The sequence below is a fragment of the Pseudorasbora parva genome, chromosome 6 (assembly GCF_024679245.1).
Source record: "Pseudorasbora parva isolate DD20220531a chromosome 6, ASM2467924v1, whole genome shotgun sequence".
Taxonomy (NCBI): Eukaryota; Metazoa; Chordata; class Actinopteri; order Cypriniformes; family Gobionidae; genus Pseudorasbora; species Pseudorasbora parva.
In genome coordinates, this window is record NC_090177.1 from 40306348 (window position 1) to 40326642 (window position 20295).

The 20295-nt window shown below is 42.3% G+C and overlaps 1 protein-coding gene across 1 annotated transcript in view; it reads right to left on the reverse strand.

The window, feature by feature from the left end:
* The window catches only part of trim35-39 (tripartite motif containing 35-39), a 41769-nt gene extending 36106 nt beyond the window's left edge, over window positions 1–5663 (reverse strand). The window contains exons 1-2 of the mRNA XM_067446925.1: window positions 4973–5663; window positions 4668–4751 (exon numbers count right to left, since the gene is read on the reverse strand). Coding sequence (XP_067303026.1) covers window positions 4668–4751; window positions 4973–5374 — 486 coding nt within the window. The 5' untranslated portion in view covers window positions 5375–5663. The remainder of the gene's footprint in view (window positions 1–4667; window positions 4752–4972) is intronic.
* Between the last annotated feature and the right edge of the window lie 14632 nt (window positions 5664–20295).

Genomic DNA, 20295 nt, shown 5'->3' on the forward strand with positions numbered 1-20295 from the left:
TGTGAGGCTTGAAGAGAACAACATTAATACACATTTTAAATTTTTCTTGTGAGTTATCAAAGAATGATAAAAGGGGGAATTGTTGAAGAAATTTTTATAATTTATGTTTGAATTCACACAGAAGTCAACATCTGTCTCTGCCATACAGAAACACCTCAGTATGGAGTCACAGGACAGCTAGTTTGGAGACACCGGGCCTTAGGTGTCGTTAATTAAATCACAGCCACAGCCACATAGATTAGATCTTCACACAAACAAATTCTCTACTACATTTACATCATAAAATGTATGCCAGCCACACCTCACATTCCTATGCACAGTCATAAACCCTCCCCATCACCACTTGAGGCCTTGACACAAACACTGATGGAGGAAGACAAGGGGGGGAACCATCGTGTCCCTTGTTTTCTTATTCGAATTAGTTACAGAAGGGTGGGGGGGAAAGGCATTTGCTTCATCTTTCCTTTTGTTTCTGTAAAACACTGACACAAGAGTATAAAAGGTTGGACCTTCTTTTGTCTCCTCAGTTCACACTCGACGCAGGCATTGCCTGGTTGATTGTGGATTCATTCTTGCAAGGATTAAATCTTTATAAAGACACGATTGGCAAAGGTTTGTCTCTTATTCAGAAATGCAACGGAGTTAATATAATTTTGCCTATACAATACCCAAAGTGCTTTCTACCCCTTTTAGAGCACAGGTTATTACTCTGCTTCCTTTACCCGCATCTCAGGGTGAACAGGACGCGAATCTACTCTGCCCGGTCAGAGCTTTGAGACTGTATCTGGAGCGCTCCTCCCCCTTCAGGCAGTCGGACCAGCCGTTTGTCTGCTTCGGCGGCCGCACTAAAGGTTGTGCTGTCACGAAGCAAAGACTCTCACTCTGGATAGTGGACGCTATCTCGCTGGCTTATGAGTCTAAAAACCTGACTTGCCCTATAGGCGTTAAAGCCCACTCCACTAGAGGCATGGCCTCATCTTGGGCTTGGTCGTGTGGCATTTCTTTGGAAGATATCTGTGCGGCGGCAGGCTGGGCCTCTCCGTCCACTTTTATCAGATTCTATAAATTGGAGGTTCCAGCTCTACAAGCAGGGCTTCTCTCCATCTAGGCTCTATCTTGACCCTGGTAAAACAGATTGCCTTTAGTTTTGGCCTGTACACATCAGTCCTTAAGCACTTTTCATTTATCATAAGATCCGACTATGTCCGATCAGCTGTTCAAACGAACCGACTCTTCCGGTTCTTCATCCCCCCTTATAGCCGCCTCTTCGGTGTCTCGGGGGTTATTTACATGTGCTTTGGGCATGCTGGGTCAGTCAGCACACACGGCGCTTTACATTGTGTTCCCATACGTAATACGAGGAACCTCTCTCGAAAGGGAACGTACTCGGTTACTTTCGTAACCTCGGTTCCCTGAGAGAGAGGAACGAGTATTACGTTCCGTGCCGTGTTTATGCTTCTCAGGTATCGCTTCAGTCGATCTAAAAATCTGACACCTATGCCGAAATTAGGGCTTTATATAGCCTCCTGTATGCAAATATAAGCACCTTTTTTCGGCGGGCTTCTGGAACGCCCCCCATTGGCTCGTTCCTCTCAGCCGCCTCACCATAGGTTCCTGCAGTTGCCGTGGCCCGGCCAATCAGAGCGCTCCTCGCGCTGAGCTATGGCCGTTCAGCGGCACTGCGCTTTACATGGATACCTTTATTAAAGTTTTGCTTCATATTCTCGAGAAAAGGAGTTTTTCCCATACGTAATACTCGTTCCTCTCTCTCAGGGAACCGAGGTTACGAAAGTAACCGAGTACGTTATCTTGACCGGTACAAGTTCTATGCTTAACCCTGGCGCCATCTTGTGGCTTAAACAGCCGTGGGTTACAATGGGAGACTTCAAGGCAGGTTTCCTTTATAATGTTTTTAATATAGATATTTTTCTTAAACAAACGCATCGATTCGAATCAGAAGGCTCTATTAACCCATCGGAGCCGTGTGGAGCACGTTATTTGACGGACAGCTGCATTTTTTATGGACTTCAAACACAACTACAACTACTGCTGGGATTAACGTTAGCCTGGACTTTTTAAATATAACTCTGATTGTATTTGTCTGAAAGAAGAATGTCATAAACACCTATAATGACTTGAGGGTGAGTAAATCATAGGCTTGGTTTCATTTTTGGGTGAACTAACCCTTTCAGCATTCATTTCAACATTTAGCAGCAATAGATAAAGGCTTAAAGCAGGTTGGAACTGTTTTTCTTCGCGGAAGCTTTGCGTAAGAGCTAATAAAATATTTAATCTCAAGACAATATTTTGTGTCTAATAATTATTTATTTGAGACTATTAGCCGTGTAATAAGCGGGATAATGTCCACCCAGCCGGATATTATCGCAGAATAAACCCCTTCAGAGTGATGCTCCGCTTCGCGTCGGGGTCCTGATCACTCTGTCGGGGTTTATTCGGCGATAACAACCGGCTGGGTGTATCCCTTACTTATAAAAGGGTTCAGTGATTTTTGTAATTTTTTGTAAACTATTTTAAGACCGTTACGAAAATTAAGGTTGACAAATACAAACATGACATGTCTATGAAAACATGAACATATGACTACAAAAAAGAACCGCTAGATTATGATGAATAAATGTCTTTGAAAAGGAAACATCAAAATGACCGTCTCAAATAATTTTTATTTGAGCTAAAACTGTGAATACTCAACCAAACGCACCCTATATTAGATTATTCAGATATATGTTTATTACAACTTACATCAGCACAAAAGGACTGTGAATGCGCACGTGAACTTGGCCATGCTAGTTTTTTTACAGGCTATGGTTTGAAAGGGAAACTCATTTTGAATGCACTCTTCCTTTAAAGGGGTACTTCACTGCTGGGAAGGTGAATGTGTATTTAAATTGGGCCATTTATGTAGAAGAAAGGTCATTATGTTATTAGAATTGTATCAGTTAGTGCCTTCTAGACTGAAAAGACAGAAACTGTATTTTTGTCTCATATGGATAAAAGACAACAACTCCCTGAATGCACTTGCTTCGCTGCCCAATGAGGCCCCTCCCACCGGTTACATTACTCGCCCACCTCGCACCACCCCACCGTTTCGATTTTTATAAAGTATAGTATCGGATGCACTTTTTTGACCTTCAACATCTCATTTACCATTCAATGCCATTATAATGTTTGGATTAACCAGGATTTTTAAAATTTTATATATTATTTTATACATACATACATACATACATACATACCGGTATGTGTGTGTGTGTGTGTTTATATATATATATACACACACACAGTTATGCAACAATACAGTTAGTCCACGGTTCAATACATACCTCTGTTTTTAACCACGGTTTTTCGGTTTGTTTTTTTGCTATTCTATTCTTAGGCGACAGGAACAGAAAAAGGTTAATGAGAAAATGTTTTTATTTCAAAACTCTTTCTTTATTTTACTTAAAAGACTTGAAAACCCTTACTTAAACTTAAAACTTTACTTTAAAAAACCCTTGTACACATTCCTAGTGTATTGTATAATATAAAATAAATATTTATAAAGATACAGTGGCAGCTCAGAGATGTACAGTAGCATTAAAGTATGAATTTGAATGAATACATGTTAGGCTAAAGTTAAAACTACAGTCTTCAGTATACAATATTGATTAAAAGCTACTGTATTAAAAGTCTTTTTTTTTTGCCTTTTTTTATTAAAATCATTTTAGAGGTGAAATGTCCCTAAAGGACAGTGTGTGCTACTGCTGTCAATTGAAGACCTGCTCACATCTCATATATCGACGCACGCGATTTACTTTCACTTTAGATTTAACCGACTGCGTTTATATGTTAACCTTGTGTGTATTTGACAGTAGGCCTATTAGCGCAGTAAGACTGTCCAGTAATCACGCGTGTTTGACAGATGTTTAGTGCGCGCGCTCAATGCAAAACAGTGGATGCATTGAACAGCCCGTGCCTTGCCGGTTAAATATATTCACGCAAATGAAATGTTTAACCAGCAAGGCTTTAAAACGCGGCTAACACCCCTTAACTTTAGTGCATATGATTGGATATTTGCTCCTATCAGCACGAGGGAAATATTTCAAACGGAGAGAAATTGAAATAATTAATTAAATTCAAAACCGGAAAAAAAAAGCGCAATTCACCAGCGCGTATTGAACTGTGGATGCCGTACTGAACGGTTCAATATTATATTGAGTATTGTGACAACCCTAATATATATATATATATATATATATATATATATATATATATATATATATATATATATATATATATATATATATATATATTACACTGATTGCAATAGTCTGAAAGAAGAAAGTCATATACACCTAGGTTGACTTGATTATGGGATCATTTTCATTTTTTGGTGAACTATCCCTTTAATTGTCATGTTAAGTAAACATGAGTTTGCACTTATGCATGCAAAAGTAGCCTACTTATTTTCCCACAAGGATTAACCTGTTAAATTGACTTTAAAGAATTCATTGAAAACTGGGATGAAGAGTCATGCTCATGAACCAGAAGCAGATCGTCTCATATCACTTTCAAAACACTTAATCAGGAATTATCATAATAAACTGGACGAATGCATGAAGTGGTGTACAGAGATCCTGGCCACACATGTAATGATTCCGTATCCTCACCTTGATGTGTTGAATCGTTTTCACACACTCTCCTTTCATTTTCTCCCTGTGTTTAAGTTTCTCTTTTAAGAACCTCAGGTCCTCCTAGAATTAGAAAAATAGAAAATAGAAAAAAAAAAAAAAAAAAAAAAAAAAAAAATATATATATATATATATATATATATATATATATATATATATATATATATATATATATATATATATATATATATATATATATATAGGCATATAAAGAGAGCAGCAGAGAGAAATACTGAGTGCATGAATGTGATGATGTCTATGAGATAAGAGACATGTCTTCTTACCTTATAAGATGAAAGCACCTCAGCGATGGGTCTGAATGTGTGTTTGGCATGTTTCTGTGAATCCCTGCACACCACACACACAGGCAGCTTGTCCTCCAGGCAGAAGAGCTTGAGTCTCTCGCCGTGTAAGCCGCAGAGCTCCCCGGCCTCAGAGCCTGCAGAACGGCCCTCGCTTCTCCCCTTCAGGAACGACTCGCACAAGTTCTTTAACACCAGATTGCTCGGAGGATCGTCCCGTGAGGATCTTCTCCTGCACACAGGACAGTCCCTCGTGCTGTTGCTTCTCCAGAACTGCTGGAGACAATCTCTACAGAAACTATGACTGCACGACAGAAGAACAGGATTCTTGAAGATTTCGCAGCAAACTGGACACGACAGTTCCTTTGCAGGGAGAGAATCCATTTTCACTGTTTTAGAGCACCAGCGAACGAGTATATAACGAGAAATATAGCCTATATATATTTATTCAGAATCACATAAAACCCTGCTGTCTATTTAGAAATAAACGTCTGAAAGCATTTCTCGTCTTCTCTTACACTTAGAGAGACACTAACTGAGAAAAAAAGAGTCGCTATGACAGAAAGTAAAAACACAGAGACAGTCAAGTCCGTGCACGTTTTTAATCACCCTTGGGTGTTAAAGCAGGTCAGAATCAGAATTTCTCTCCTGTGACGTGGCTGGACGAGCGCAGTTTTCCTCCATGTTTTGAACCGAGGTCAAGTCGGGACACAGAACTGTTCAAGGGGGTGGGTCCTCAATAAAAGGCTTGGCAAAACCAATGGTATGTACCTTGGCTTAGATGTATGTACGAGCAATTTAACAAAATTAGATGGCGCAAACAAACGGAATCACACCGTTAATACAAGACTGACTATTGTTAAAGCTGCATTCCTTAACTTTTTGTGGTTAAAAATTATCAAAAATAATTGTAGGCTATCCAAATAGGATCAACATTTATAAAATATTTCTAAAATAACAGGTTTAAAACATATTTAAACGGCTCATATTAAAAAAACACACACATGCAAATAAACAACCAACAAATAATTATCTTACAGTTTTTCTCGATTGCTTAAAGCAGCACTAGGTAACTTTTCAACCTTCATAATATATTTTTTAAGACGGTAAAAAGAATTTTAAGACTCTTGTGATGATAAATCGACTTACAATAGGTTGAATGACACGTCTGCCATAGCCTGATGGGGTCTTTATCGTTTTTAATCGTACTTTTAAACTTCGGGTTTCAGGTAGTAACCCGAGAACAAAAAGAACGTCCCCAGTTACGACTGTAACCTTAAGCCCCGTTTCCACCACAGGAACTTTACCCAGGAACTAGGAACTTTGGGTGGTACTTCGTGTGTTTAGACCGCAGGAACCAGGGTATAAATGAAGTTCCGGGTAAATATTTCCCCCTCCAAACGGCCCTGCTCGCGAGGTAGTACTTTTTCAAAGTTCAGGAACTTTCGAGGGCGGGACTTGGGCGCTGAACATGCTGATTGGTTGAGCTCACGCAGCATTTTTAAGTTCAACAGGCATTTTTAAAAGCCTTTTGCGAGGTTCGTTCTGCGTTCAATAAATATCAGTCTTGCTCTCTGTCTGGTGGCGGGCGGTCGTCTCAGCCATCTCACGTTCAATGTCCGTAATAGCTGATAATAATATATTGTCATTTTAAATCTAGCTTTACAAGCTTTCTGAATATGCTGCATGCTGCTGAATCTGCATATTAGTGCTCTTTTCTGTCGTTGTTAATTACCTCGTAAACCTATACATAACCAGCAAAAGCAGCACAGCTTGAATCTCTTCCATACTCGTTATTAATTTTTTTTCACCATGTAAACGACCTGACCGATTACTTTTAAGTGTGTGTCCTTACATGACGTGGCGGCGTCACGGCGCGCGCCGCGCTCATGTTGACAAGAGAGGAAAGTAAATTTTTCTGAGGGGTAAACTTTTTATTTCGTGAGTTATGAAGATAATGTTGGAGTAATGACACAACGTATATTGCCCCGGGCAGTTTTTACTTTAACTGCGCCTGACAGAAGATTTTTTTCTCTGGGATGATTATTACACTTTACAACAAATAGATATAAATAATACTGTATTAGTCCTGGTGGCCGTTAAGAGTTGCTATGGCTACAGTAATCACATTCAGCTGCTGGAGAAAACAGCGGCGACATTTTTGATGCGGCAGACAAACTGCATGTGACAAAATGATTGCGATTGAAAGTCATCACATGTAAACATCAGATCGGTTTAGATAACGTCTCATGTAAACAGTCCTTTCAATCGGTACACTTAAAAATGATTACATGTCCTTCACTGATTTGGAGGAGCAGTCGCGTGCAGTCCTAACGTTACATCACCGGACTAATTTGCCTAATCTTCTCGGAACTTTATCGCGGTCGAAACGCAGACAGCTGCAGGTCTGGGGGGGAGAAAAGTTCCTGTAAAAAAGTTCCTGGTACAAATTGTTCCAGGTAATTTTGGTGGAAACGGGGCTTTAGTTCCCTGAGAACAGGGAACGAGACGCTGCGTCAGCTGACGCTATGGGGAACGCCTCCAGCGTGACCGGTGTCTGAAACGTTTATCCAATCACATCAGTCCTACTGACCGGCGACAGCCTCTGACGTCATCGACGTGCAACCAGGAAGTATAAAAGGGCGCCTCGCAAACACAACCGCATTCAATTCGTCTGAAGGGACTGTTCGCAGGCAGGCCCCGAGGCATGGCAAAAGTGACGCAGCGTCTCGTTCCCTGTTCTCAGGGAACTAAGGTTACAGTCGTAACCGGGGACGTTCCCTTTCGAAAGGGAACTCGAGCTGCGTCAGCTGACGCTATGGGGAACGATATACCCACGCCGCCATGCCGAGGGGAGTGCATGCCTACTGGCAGTGACATCTGTCAGGACAAGCAAATTCAACTGAAATGCCTGAACCACTCCACCTCTGGTCACATTAGGCTGTCAGTGACAGCATTCCCTACGGTCATAGCCCGAGCTGTGGCCTTGGGGCACCTTCATGTACCCTACCCCGGCCGCTCAAAGGCCTGGAACCAACCTGTTCGACAGAAGGGGTTCTTTTAAGGGAATGTGGCTAGGGGACCCGAGAGCGCCCCAGCCAGTCACTATTCGGGGAGAACTTCACCGAATGCCACCAGGGAGGCTTGATCTGGCGTCACTATGCGGGACGCTTCCGTCTGCCAACCCAGTCTGTTAACAACAGAGCCTCTGGAAACTCGCCTCCGGAGAGGCATCAAGCTGAGGGACTGCGAACTGGCAGTGTCCGCCTCAGGCCGGAACTCAGAGACGGGCTATCCAGGAGAACAGCGCTCAGCGTAGTGCTTTCCCACCCTTGCTAGCGAGGGGAGTCAGCTGCTCGATCCTAGGATCTACCGAGCACATACATTACAGGGGTGCTCAGGAGGCCTGAGAAGGCCTACGGGCTGATCTAACAGGGAGGCCCCGAGGGGCCTACGACCAACTGACCAGGCCCAGGCGGCCGTAAGCTCACAGACAACCCTCATAAGAGGGGAGCTCTTAAGCCTGCCTGGTAGGTACCATGCTGTAGGCAACCTATGCAGGTCCCTGTCCTGTAGGGACCGCATAGCAGCAGTGTAAACTCGTCGTGCTAGAGTATCCACCCGCCATCAGGTGCTGCCGGCTAGGACCGAAGCCTGATGGCAGGAACCACTAGCTGTCAGCTTGAGTTCCAGTTCTGTGTCTCCTTCCAAGGAACCCGTTCCCCCAGGGAGGCCCCGCAGGGAGGCCCCGCAGGGCCTACTACTTGCCAGGCTACTCGTAGCCGGCACTGCGGCCGGGGAACGACCTCAGGGAGGCCTGGTGAGGCCTGCTACCTGATAGCAGATCATGCTAGCCGCTCTGGCTAGCAACCATGCTCACTGCTCATCCTCCGAGAGGCCTAGCGAGGCCTAATCCCTGTCACCCAGTGGCCGAGGCCCTGGACCACCCCCTCAGGGGAAGCCAGATGAGGCCTGCTGCAACCCAGCAGGCCCTCAGGGAGGCCTGGTGAGGCCTGCTACCTGCCATCTGGTGACTGGAGCCCAGGAACTGTTATCCAGCGCTAGTTCCCTGGAGTACCCCCTCAGGGGAAGCCAGATGAGGCCTGCTGCATCCCAGCAGGCCCTCAGGGAGGCCCCGCGAGGCCTACTACCTAATCCAGTGACTGAAGCCCAGGAACGACCCCTTGGGGGAAGCCAGACGAGGCTTACTGCTACCACGGCAGGCCCTCAGGGAGGCCTGGTGAGGCCTACTACCTGCCGTCTAACACCTGAAGCACGGGAATACCCTCTCAAGGGAAGCCCGGCAAGGCCTGCTGCACCCCAGCAGGCCCTCAGGGAGGCCTAGGGAGGCCTACTAACTGGGCTTGTAGCCATGCCAGCGACGAATGCTCGCTGGCAGGTCGGATGAATGCTGGCCGCTCCACGTCGGGCTGACAGTGGCTGTCTGCTTGGCTGACGAAGAACTAGTCGTCCAGTTACTACCTGGGGACTCATCCCCTGGGAGGCCCTACGGGGCCTGCCTGTTGACGAGACACTGCTGTTTGTGACAACAAAAGGGAAGATTTTTTTTTTTTTTTACCATCCCGCACACGGGCCCCGATGTCGTCACTCCAACTAGAAGGCCTGTCGAGGCCTCCTGTTCAGAGTCTACTGCCTGGACTGTCCGGGCTGGCTGCTCACAGCTCACAGCTGGCTTCATTCGGAGGCTCACGGGGTCCTCCCTGCGAAGCCCAGTCTCCTCCGGCAGAACCTACAACACAGACCTAATTGCATCGCCAAAGCGGTGTACTCAGCACAAACATGCTCTTACAACCCCTTTAAGTGAGGGGAGTTCACCTTACCACACCAGCCCTGTGGAGACCGCTGCTATTTCCAGCGGCCGGCCGTTTACTCCAAGGCGTCAGCCATGGCGATGCTTGGCTTCCCAGGGGAGCATCCAACGCTGGGCCCTCAAGAGGCACGCAGGTTGTGCGTGTCCCTCACCCCGAGCCCTATGAAAGGTGGAGCAAAAACACAGGGCAAAATTATTGCAATATGCAAATAATGGTTACCACAGTCCCACATCCCTTGGATGGGATAAAAGTATTTGGCCCAAGTGACCCACAAACCTTACTTACCGCCTTACAGGCTAAGTTGCAAATCTATAATGCTCTCACCTTTTCCCATCTGCATTACCGCACCCCCGAGGGCAGACCCGGGGGCGGGCCCTGGCCAGGCGACTCTCACATGAGAGGAGGCTGAATAGGGGTTATCATCCTGTAAAAACACAGCCTAAGCTAACTGTGCTCTCTTTTTGTAGCCTGACCATGGCATGCCTGTATACCAGTCTCTGCTAAGGCTGGGAGCACCCACCCTAGCAACTTAACGTCCCAAGCCCATATCTCGAGGGTTGGGTACACATATGCTTCGTTCGTGTGTTAGCCTACTCACCCCCGCGCTTACTTACGTCCGCAGGGGTTAACGCTACAACACTTGCCCTCCGGTGGCCCGGAGCTTTTAGCCGAACCGCTAGGGACACCCACACTCGCTTAGTTTCTCCTCTTGAAACATATTTCCGCGAAAATGAGCGGTAACCACTCTCAGCGCACTGAGAGAACACACCACAGTAACATGTTTACTTTGCTGGCTTAACGTGACGGCTACTCTCCACTAGCGAGGCTAGCTCTCACCAGCCGTCTCACGGCTTCCCTCAATAGATCGTTCCGGCCACCAAACGGGGAAAAATCTGTCACAACACACCCTCGGCGGGGAGCACACAGCATTTTAAGAATATAAAACGTCCCTCATACTGAGGGCTTACCCGCTGTCCACCGGCGCGTGATGTCATCCATGCACAGGCATATACTCACAGCATCCAGCGTGCGGACACACCGCCCGAGGGTTGTTTTCCGATGAGGCGTCCAACGCTGAATCTCCCTCTACGACCCCTCATGCCCACTCAGGGAAGCGGTCGAGTTTACTCAGACAACTCCTTTCCCACGAGGAAAACGCCACTTTTCCGCTTCTAGTGCTACATGATAACTTCTCTATAAGCTCATAAAAGAAAGCACCCCAAACCTGACGGGGGCGCCTGCTCACCAGACCAGACGGGCCGTCAGAGTCTCACGTCCGCTCATCATTGGCCCCGCCCGGCCTGATGTCAAGCGCCGAGGGAAAGGGTGGAAGGAAGGGCTCACCTACTACCTCCGCTTCGCCCTCGTAGGTGGGGTTTCCCCCCGCCTACGCTGGTTCCGGTCTTCGGCACCGGCACCCTTCCTCCAGTTCCGGGTGTCCCGCCTCTTTTGCGCCCTACTCCGCCATGGAGGGGGCGCCCGAGAGGCCACGCTCGCACGCTGGTCTTGTCTCCGGTCCTCAGACCGTGACGTACCAGGGACACCCGCCTGCCTGGGCGCGGCCCCGGACCTCAGTGGGATGCAGGTCTTAAAAGCCGCTGAGCGCGCCTTCGCCTCTCTAAACCTTCCCACCACCGCCTCGACGGAGGTGCCGAAGAGCTCAGAGGGCGAAACCGGGGCATCGAGGAGAAAGGACCTCTCTTTCCCCCCGATGTCCGCAAGGTTCAGCCACAGATGTCTCTCCGTGGCCACCATAGCCGCCATCGACCGTCCGATGGCGACTGCTGTTTGCTTGGTGGCCCGGAGAGCTAAATCCGTGGTGCGGCGGAGCTCAGCCATCGCCTCAGGGGGTAGGCCACCCTGGCGTTCCCCCTGATCGAGGTCCCTCAGCAGGTCGGCTTGGTAAACCTCCATAACCTCCAACAGCTCCCCGTACACGGGGCAGGATGGCTGGGAGGGTTCGGCCAACTCCTCCTCCGGCGGCCGCCCTTCGTGATCTGGCCCTTCGCCGAGTACAACCTCCGTCTCTAGACGGCGGGCCAGATCCAGCTGGGAGCCCCAAGACATGAGTCGCCGCTCAGCCTCGGCCGAAGCGGGACCACTCCCAGCCGCTGGACCCCCTTCCCTCGAGAAGAGGGCCAGACGAGAGCGGAGCGTCTTCAGCGACAGACGCTCACAGTTCGCACAGGAGGCACTTTCCTCAAGAACCTCCCGTGCGTGCTCCTCACCCAGGCAGAACACGCAGAGTGTATGTGTGTCCTCAGGTGTGAGGAACCTGGGACACGGGTCTGCACACTTTCTGAAGCCGTGCTTCGTCTTGTGCGTACGCTTCGACATAATGCTCTTGTTTTTGACTCAGACAAACAGTCCCTGAAGACGAATTGGATGCGGTTGTGTTTGCGAGGCGCCCTTTTATACTTCCTGGTCGCACGTCGATGACGTCAGAGGCTGTCGCCGGTCAGTAGGACTGATGTGATTGGATAAACGTTTCAGACACCGGTCACGCTGGAGGCGTTCCCCATAGCGTCAGCTGACGCAGCTCAAGTTCCCTTTCGAAAGGGAACTACAAAATTCGACTGCTTTACGGCATATACGTCACTTCCACCAACACACACACTTCCTTACATTCGGACATGCGAGCCCAACTTTGTTCGTCGGATAATATAGTCATTTCCGAAGCAGTACAGAAAATGCTGAGAAAATAAGAAAGAAAAGGTTTTGTTGGAGGAAAGCAATAAGAGGAAACGAAAAAGTGATGGGATTAAAGGCAGGACGAGGATCAACATGTGACCAGCGTTTGCTCGTCGGCGTGAGCTGAAGGAGGCGTGCCCGACCGATGCTGTCCTGCTTGTTACGGTGAGCTACCACTCAAACACTGAACTGAAGTATCATATAGATTCTGTAAAACTGTAACCAATACACTGTAAAAAAATTGTGCCGTAAAATAACGGTAATCTACTGGCAGCTGTGGTTGCCAGCAATGTACTGTTAATTTACAGCCCTCTACTGTTTATATACAGATCTCCTTTATTTTACAGTATTTTACCGTAATAATACCATGAAATGTTACTTTTCATTTGGAAAACTGATCGCTTCAAACAGTTCTCATTTTAAAACTAGTATTTATAGGTGTTTGTATCGTAAAACTTAATTTGAGTCATTTCACATGTGTAAGGTGTAGAAGTAAAATAATTTAGAAACATGACTTTAACTTCAATTTTTGCGGTTCATTGAGCAATAGCACACACGTATGTGATAAATTACTCAACAAACGGCTCATAACTGGATCAGCAAACACAGTCACTGCCGTTAAATAAAGCATCAGGCAGCATATCATCAGTGTTTCTCTGCTCATCCTGGACTGAAGCACAGGCTCTACTCTTCAGCACAATGGTAACCCACAAAACTAATGAATTCACCTGAAAGATCTCTTCTATATCATCTTGTGCAACAATACATAAACACAGGTCATTTTAATATCTACTCTCCTTATTAGTTACTGACTTTGCCCAACTTTTTTCTAATAACTTTCACTAATATTTCAGTGAAAATATATTGATTCATCTGGTAAATTTGACTGTTACATTTTACAGTATATTACTGTTTTTCATTGATTTAACAGTAATCTACTGGCAGCTCTGGTTCCAGTAAAGAGCCGTTTTTTTACAGTACTTTTCTGTAAAGGAATTTACAGTTGCTTACTGTTAATTTACGGTTCCCTCTGTGGGTTTTTTCATCTAACCCCTTTAACCCTTTTAACCCCACAGCAAAATCTTCAGTTTTAAATGAACACTGAAGAGTGTACACACTACAGAGTGTTAGAGTAATTGAAGCATTGATGAAGTTCATGAGATAATTAAGAGATGAATTAACTGATAACTGAGAACACCTGTTAACAAGAATCACTGAAGGACAGAGAAACACAAGAACTACAACTGACTTCAGTCACAGCTTTAGATGAAATCAACTGAAGATAAAAGAAGACACTAAATCTCTGAAGATCTCAGCAGAGGATTAAACAACTCCACAAACAGCATTACCAGCTTCACACATTACTAACCAGACTGACTTTATTTCTGTCAGACGACTACAGAAGCTCTTATTGGGAATTATCAGATCTTTAGGTGTTGATGTTTAACTGAAAATATTTGGTCACCCTTATCGTGATCAGAGTTTGCTTCAGTTGGGCTCTTGGCCCTTGACTTTATAATGATAGTTTTGCTTTATCTGCTATAACTGTGTGTTTCTTAAACACATTTGTTTTAGCAAAAAAGCCAAGAAAAAGAAATGGTCAGAAGTTATTGACTTTGTTTTGCTATAATTGTTAGAGGTGGGCAGATCGATACTAATATCGATAATATCGATACCAACGTTGGTATCGGTATTGATCGATACCAACGTGAAAATATCGATACTTAAGTTTCAGTTTCTCTCGTTTTGCGACCTGGCCGTGTTTGTCAAAATGCTACTGCTGTCAGAGAGCAGAGGAAGCTCTCACGAGAGTGCTGCTCGTGCTCGACACTGCTCTCCTCCCCCCTCCTGTTTTGTACCGTCACGTGACTCACCACTATAGCGCTACCACCAGCAGTCAGGCGCGCGCGCCGCTCAGCCGCGCATTTTAATTTTCAGCATTATATCGTATTACAAGGAGAATTTGTTTTACATTTTTTATGTTTATTGTGAAGTAAAACTTTGTGACTGTTTATTTAAGAAAAAAATCCTGAAAAGAAGTGCACTAAAGAGGAGAAACATTTTTTGTTAACATGCTACTTGAAAAGAGAATGTTTTTACATTTTTTATATTTGTGAAGTAATCATTTTGTAACTTTGTTTATTTAAATAAAGCAGAAGCAACCAAAAGTTGTTTCTGAACAAAAGCTTTTGTAGCACTGATTAATAACTCAAAATGCAAATCACAAAAACAAATTAAAAGTCATGAAAATTCATTTTGATTTAGGTTGAAGACGCATCCACCTTAATTATTAAAAAGTATCGGTATTGGTATCGATATCGGCGATACTGGCCCTGTATTTACTTGGTATCGGATCGATACCAAATCTAGCGGTATCGCACACCTCTAATAATTGTAATAGGATGTTTAGTTTGTTAATCTGTCCAGTGTTTCTTCCCTAAACAAACCCATTCTTTTAAAAACACATAAATTTACCCTTATTTGATGTTATTAAACTGTGACCCTTCTGAAATGATTAGGAATTAGTTATGAATGATTTATAAAGTCATGATTTTAAAAAATTGTTTGCGCTCTGCTGTTATTTCGACTTACATAGACATGAAGAATCAGCATATGAATCTCAACAATGGTGACAATCAATAAAAAAAAACCGAACAGATCAACTCTGAACCTCACAAAACACTACTTAAAGTCAACACAACAACAGCACCAAAAATAAAGGCAAATAATAAGAATTAAAGAAAAGAACCAGGCTGTTCAGCAGCATAATTTATTCATGCCGCAATGCATGCTGGGAGTTTTGAGTGTCACCATGGTTGAAATTCATACGCCGATTCTTGATGTCTATGTGAGTCAGATTAATTCAGATGTTTTGACCACAAGCTGTTTCCATGCTCTTCAAATTATCTGGTTGTGTCAATACTGATGTTATAAAATTATAGGGTTCAAGTTTTACAAAAAATTAAGCATCAGCTATATGTTTATAGATAAGACTTGTAAATTATTAGTGAATTAAACCATTATTAAATAGTCAACATAATCTACTCATGTTTTTTTCTCAGCTTTGTTTGCTATAACAAATGTATTGAAAACACACCGTTACAGCAGCGAGAGAAAAACTAATGTTATTGTGTCAATGTTCAAGAGCCCAACTAAAGCAAACACTGATCACCATAATGGTAACGTCAGAAGAAACAATCAAACATCATCTGATAATTCTCAATAAGAGCTTCTGTAGACGTCTGACAGAAATAAAGTCAGTCTGGTTAGTAATGTGTGAAGCTGGTAATGCTGTTTGTGGAGTTGTTTAATCCTCTGCTGAGATCTTCAGCGATTTAATGTCTTCTTTTATCTTCAGTTGATGAAATCATGTTTCTCTTTCCTTCAGTGATAACAGCAGGTGTTCATCAGTGTCTGAATTCACTCTCTTCTTTCCTCTCTCTCTGTGGAGTGGTCTATATCAGTGAACTAGTGTAGGGAATAGTGAATAAGGGGATAGGGAGTGATTTTGAACACAGCCTCTGAGTGTCGACTTTAAGCGTGTTAATTCACAGTATATTACTGTTGGCTATTTTCTCGAAAATGACAAATATTACCCAGAATGCATTGGTTTCTACGGTATATTACTTTTTTAATGGAAAACAGCATTTTACTGTCAAAATGTGGCCATTTTTTTACAGCATTTTTTTACAGTGTAGTGATGCGCGAGTCGCCTCATAACCCGCGGAACCCGTATGTCTATTTAATGGTCGCGGGTGTGGGGCGGGTTGTAAAAATATTTACAGTGGTGCGGTGCGGGCCAAATAACTTCATAAAAGCGTCCCGCGGGTCGGTGCAGCACTAACAGTTCCCCTGAACACTGCAGGAGGAGTTCTTCTGGCGTCGCGTGTGAAATGTCTTCATCCCAGGTAATGTTACAGTCAGTGGCATATGCTTCAGCATGTCATATGAATATAATTTCATGGTTTTATTTTTTTCAAATGCCAAATAATCACCATGCTCACGTTTACAAGCCAGCGTCATTATAGTAGTCTACACTGTAAATAATTGTGCCGTAAAATAACGGTAATCTACTGGCAGCTGTGGTGCCAGCAATGTACTGTTAATTTACATCTACTGTTTATATACAGCTCTCATTTTTTACAGTATTTTACCGTAATAATACCATGAAAGGTAACTTTTCATTTGGAAAACTGATCGCTTCAAACAGTTCTCATTTTAAAACAAGTATTTATAGGTGTTTGTATCGTAAAACTTCATTTGAGTCATTTCACACGTGTAAGGTGTAGTAGTAAAATAATTTAGAAACATGACTTTAACTTCAATCTTTGCGGTTCATTGAGCAATAGCACACACGTATGTGATAAATTACTCAACAAACGGCTCATAACTGCATCAGCAAACACAGTCACTGCCGTTAAATAAAGCATCAGGCAGCATATCATCAGTGTTTCTCTGCTCATCCTGGACTGAAGCACAGGCTCTACTCTTCAGCACAATGGTAACCCACAAAACTAATGAATTCACCTGAAAGATCTCTTCTATATCATCTTGTGCAACAATACATAAACACAGGTCATTTTAATATCTACTCTCCTTATTAGTTACTGACTTTGCCCAACTTTTTTCTAATAACTTTCACTAATATTTCAGTGAAAATATATTGATTCATCTGGTAAATTTGACTGTTACATTTTACAGTATATTACTGTTTTTCATTGATTTAACAGTAATCTACTGGCAGCTCTGGTTCCAGTAAAGAGCCGTTTTTTACAGTACTTTTCCGTAAAGGAATTTACAGTTGCTTACTGTTAATTTACGGTTCCCACTGTGGGTTTTTTCATCTAACCCATTTAACCCTTTTAACCCCACAGCAAAATCTTCAGTTTTAAATGAACACTGAAGAGTGTACACACTACAGAGTGTTAGAGTAATTGAAGCATTGATGAAGTTCATGAGATAATTAAGAGATGAATTAACTGATAACTGAGAACACCTGTTAACAAGAATCACTGAAGGACAGAGAAACACAAGAACTACAACTGACTTCAGTCACAGCTTTAGATGAAATCAACTGAAGATAAAAGAAGACATTAAATCTCTGAAGATCTCAGCAGAGGATTAAACAACTCCACAAACAGCATTACCAGCTTCACACATTACTAACCAGACTGACTTTATTTCTGTCAGACGTCTACAGAAGCTCTTATTGGGAATTATCAGGTCTTTAGGTGTTGATGTTTAATAGAAAATATTTGGTCACCCTTATCGTGATCAGTGTTTGCTTCAGTTGGGCTCTTGGCCCTTGACTTTATAATGATAGTCTTTCTTTGTCTGCTATAACTGTGTGTTTCTTAAACACATTCATTGTAGCAAAAAAGCCAAGAAAAAAAATGGTCAGAAGTTATTGACTTTGTTTTGCTATAATTGTAATAGGATGTTTATATTGGAGTTTGTTAATCTTGTCCAGTGTTTCTTCCCTAAACAAACCCATTCTTTTAAAAACACATACATTTACCCTTATTTGATGTTACTGGGACCCTTCTGAAAATATTAAGCAGTGATTAGGAATTAATTATGAATGATTTATAAAGTCATGATTTAACAAATTGTTTGCTCTCTGCTGTCATTTAGACTCGCATAGAGATGAAGAATCAGCATATGAATCTCAACAATGGTGACAATCAATAAAAAAAACGAACAGATCAACTCTGAACCTCACAAAACACTACTTAAAGTCAACACAACAACAGCACCAAAAATAAAGGCAAATAGTAAGAATTAAAGAAAATAACTAGGCTATTCAGCAGCATAATTTATTCGTGCCGCAATGCATGCTGGGAGTTTTGAGTGTCACCACGGCTGAGATTCATACGCCGATTCTTGATAAATGGACTGCATTGATGTCTATGTGAGTCAGATTGATTCAGATGTTTTGACCACAAGCTGTTCCCATGCTCTTCAAATTATCTGGTTGTTGCAACGATGTTATAAAATTATAGGGTTCAAGTTTACAAAAAAATTAAGCATCAGCTATATGTTTATAGATAAGACTTTTAAACTATTAGTGAGTTAAACCATTTTTAAATAGTCTACATAACCAACTAATGTTTTTTTCTCAGCTTTGCTTGCTATAACAAATATATTGAAAACACACCGTTACAGCAGCGAGAGAAAAACTAATGTTATTGTGTCAATGTTCAAGAGCCCAACTAAAGCAAACACTGATCACCATAATGGTAACGTCAGAAGAACCAATAAAACATCATCTGTTCATTCTCAATAAGAGCTTCTGTAGACGTCTGACAGAAATAAAGTCAGTCTGGTTAGTAATGTGTGAAGCTGGTAATGCTGTTTGTGGAGTTGTTCAATCCTCTGATGAGATCTTCAGAGATTTAATGTCTTCTCTTATCTTCAGTTGATGAAATCATGTTTCTCTTTCCTTCAGTGATAACAGCAGGTGTTCATCAGTGTCTGAATTCACTCTCTTCTTTCGTCTCTCTCTGTCGAGTGGTCTATATCAGTGAACTAGTGTAGGGAATAGTGAATAAGGGGATAGGGAGTGATTTTGAACACAGCCTCTGAGTGTCGACTTTAAGCGTGTTAATTCACAGTATATTACTGTTGGCTATTTTCTCGAAAATGACAAATATTACCCAGAATGCATGTATATATGTAACATTTAGGACTGTCCATTGTTTACTATAATTGCTCAACATCTTTAAATGAGTATTTTTAAATGTATTTTTCTTAGTACAAATTCATTCTTGAAAAGTGGAGGAGCTGCACCTTTTAATTTGAATATTTTAGATAAAAGTTCCTCCAAATACATATTAATGTTGAAAAATGTCAATAACAAACATCATTTTAGATAAAACTATATTAAACATTATTGAAACAAGAAATTTAAAATAGAAACATCAACACCACAAGAAAATAAGAAAATGCTAAACTTGTCGAAAAGAAACATTAAATCTGGATAAGACAAAGTATGAAGCATATTGTTTTATTAGAGACGAAATGTCTGAAACATGCATAAGAGGTGATAAAAAGGTAATAAAAACATTTGGGGTTACATAAAAACATTATATTAACAAAAAGAAAAATGCTTATTTGCTTAAATTCAGTCAATATTTAGTTGTAATTTTCCTTCATTTTGTAATAAAAGAATAGAAAAAAATCATTAAAATGACATTTTATTCTGAGATAATGCAGAATTAAAACAATTATTCCGAAATTATAAAAACATAACATCTCAAATGAAATAAAAACGCATTAACAAATTGTCCTTGTGAAAACGTGAGCTCTTGAAACAACATTAGGAGTACAAAATTGTAAAATAAAGTAGTGAATTACTACACTGTAAAAAGTTGGTTTCACTAAAAAACGTAAGTAACCTGGTTTCCTTAATTTTTAGTTTATTGAAATTAAAATTTGAGTTGATACAATGAAGGAAATTAGTTTAATAAATAGAAATTCAAAATATTGTATCTGAACCACATGTCATCACACATAAAACACACACAATTACCCAATATGCTTACAAAATCTTTTAATAATATTTGAATAAAGGTTGTCGACTCAAAATGAACTCCAAATTTTAGGGCAAACAGGTAACTTATTTTTTAAATATTTTTTTAAAGTGTAGTTAATGTAACAGTTCAAGTTTATGTGCGCATTTGTGTGAAATGTGTATATCTGAATAATCTCATATATTATGTACAGGTAAGTTAGTTAAGTTTACTTGTGTTCATTCAATTAAATCAGGTCGATTTCTTTTTT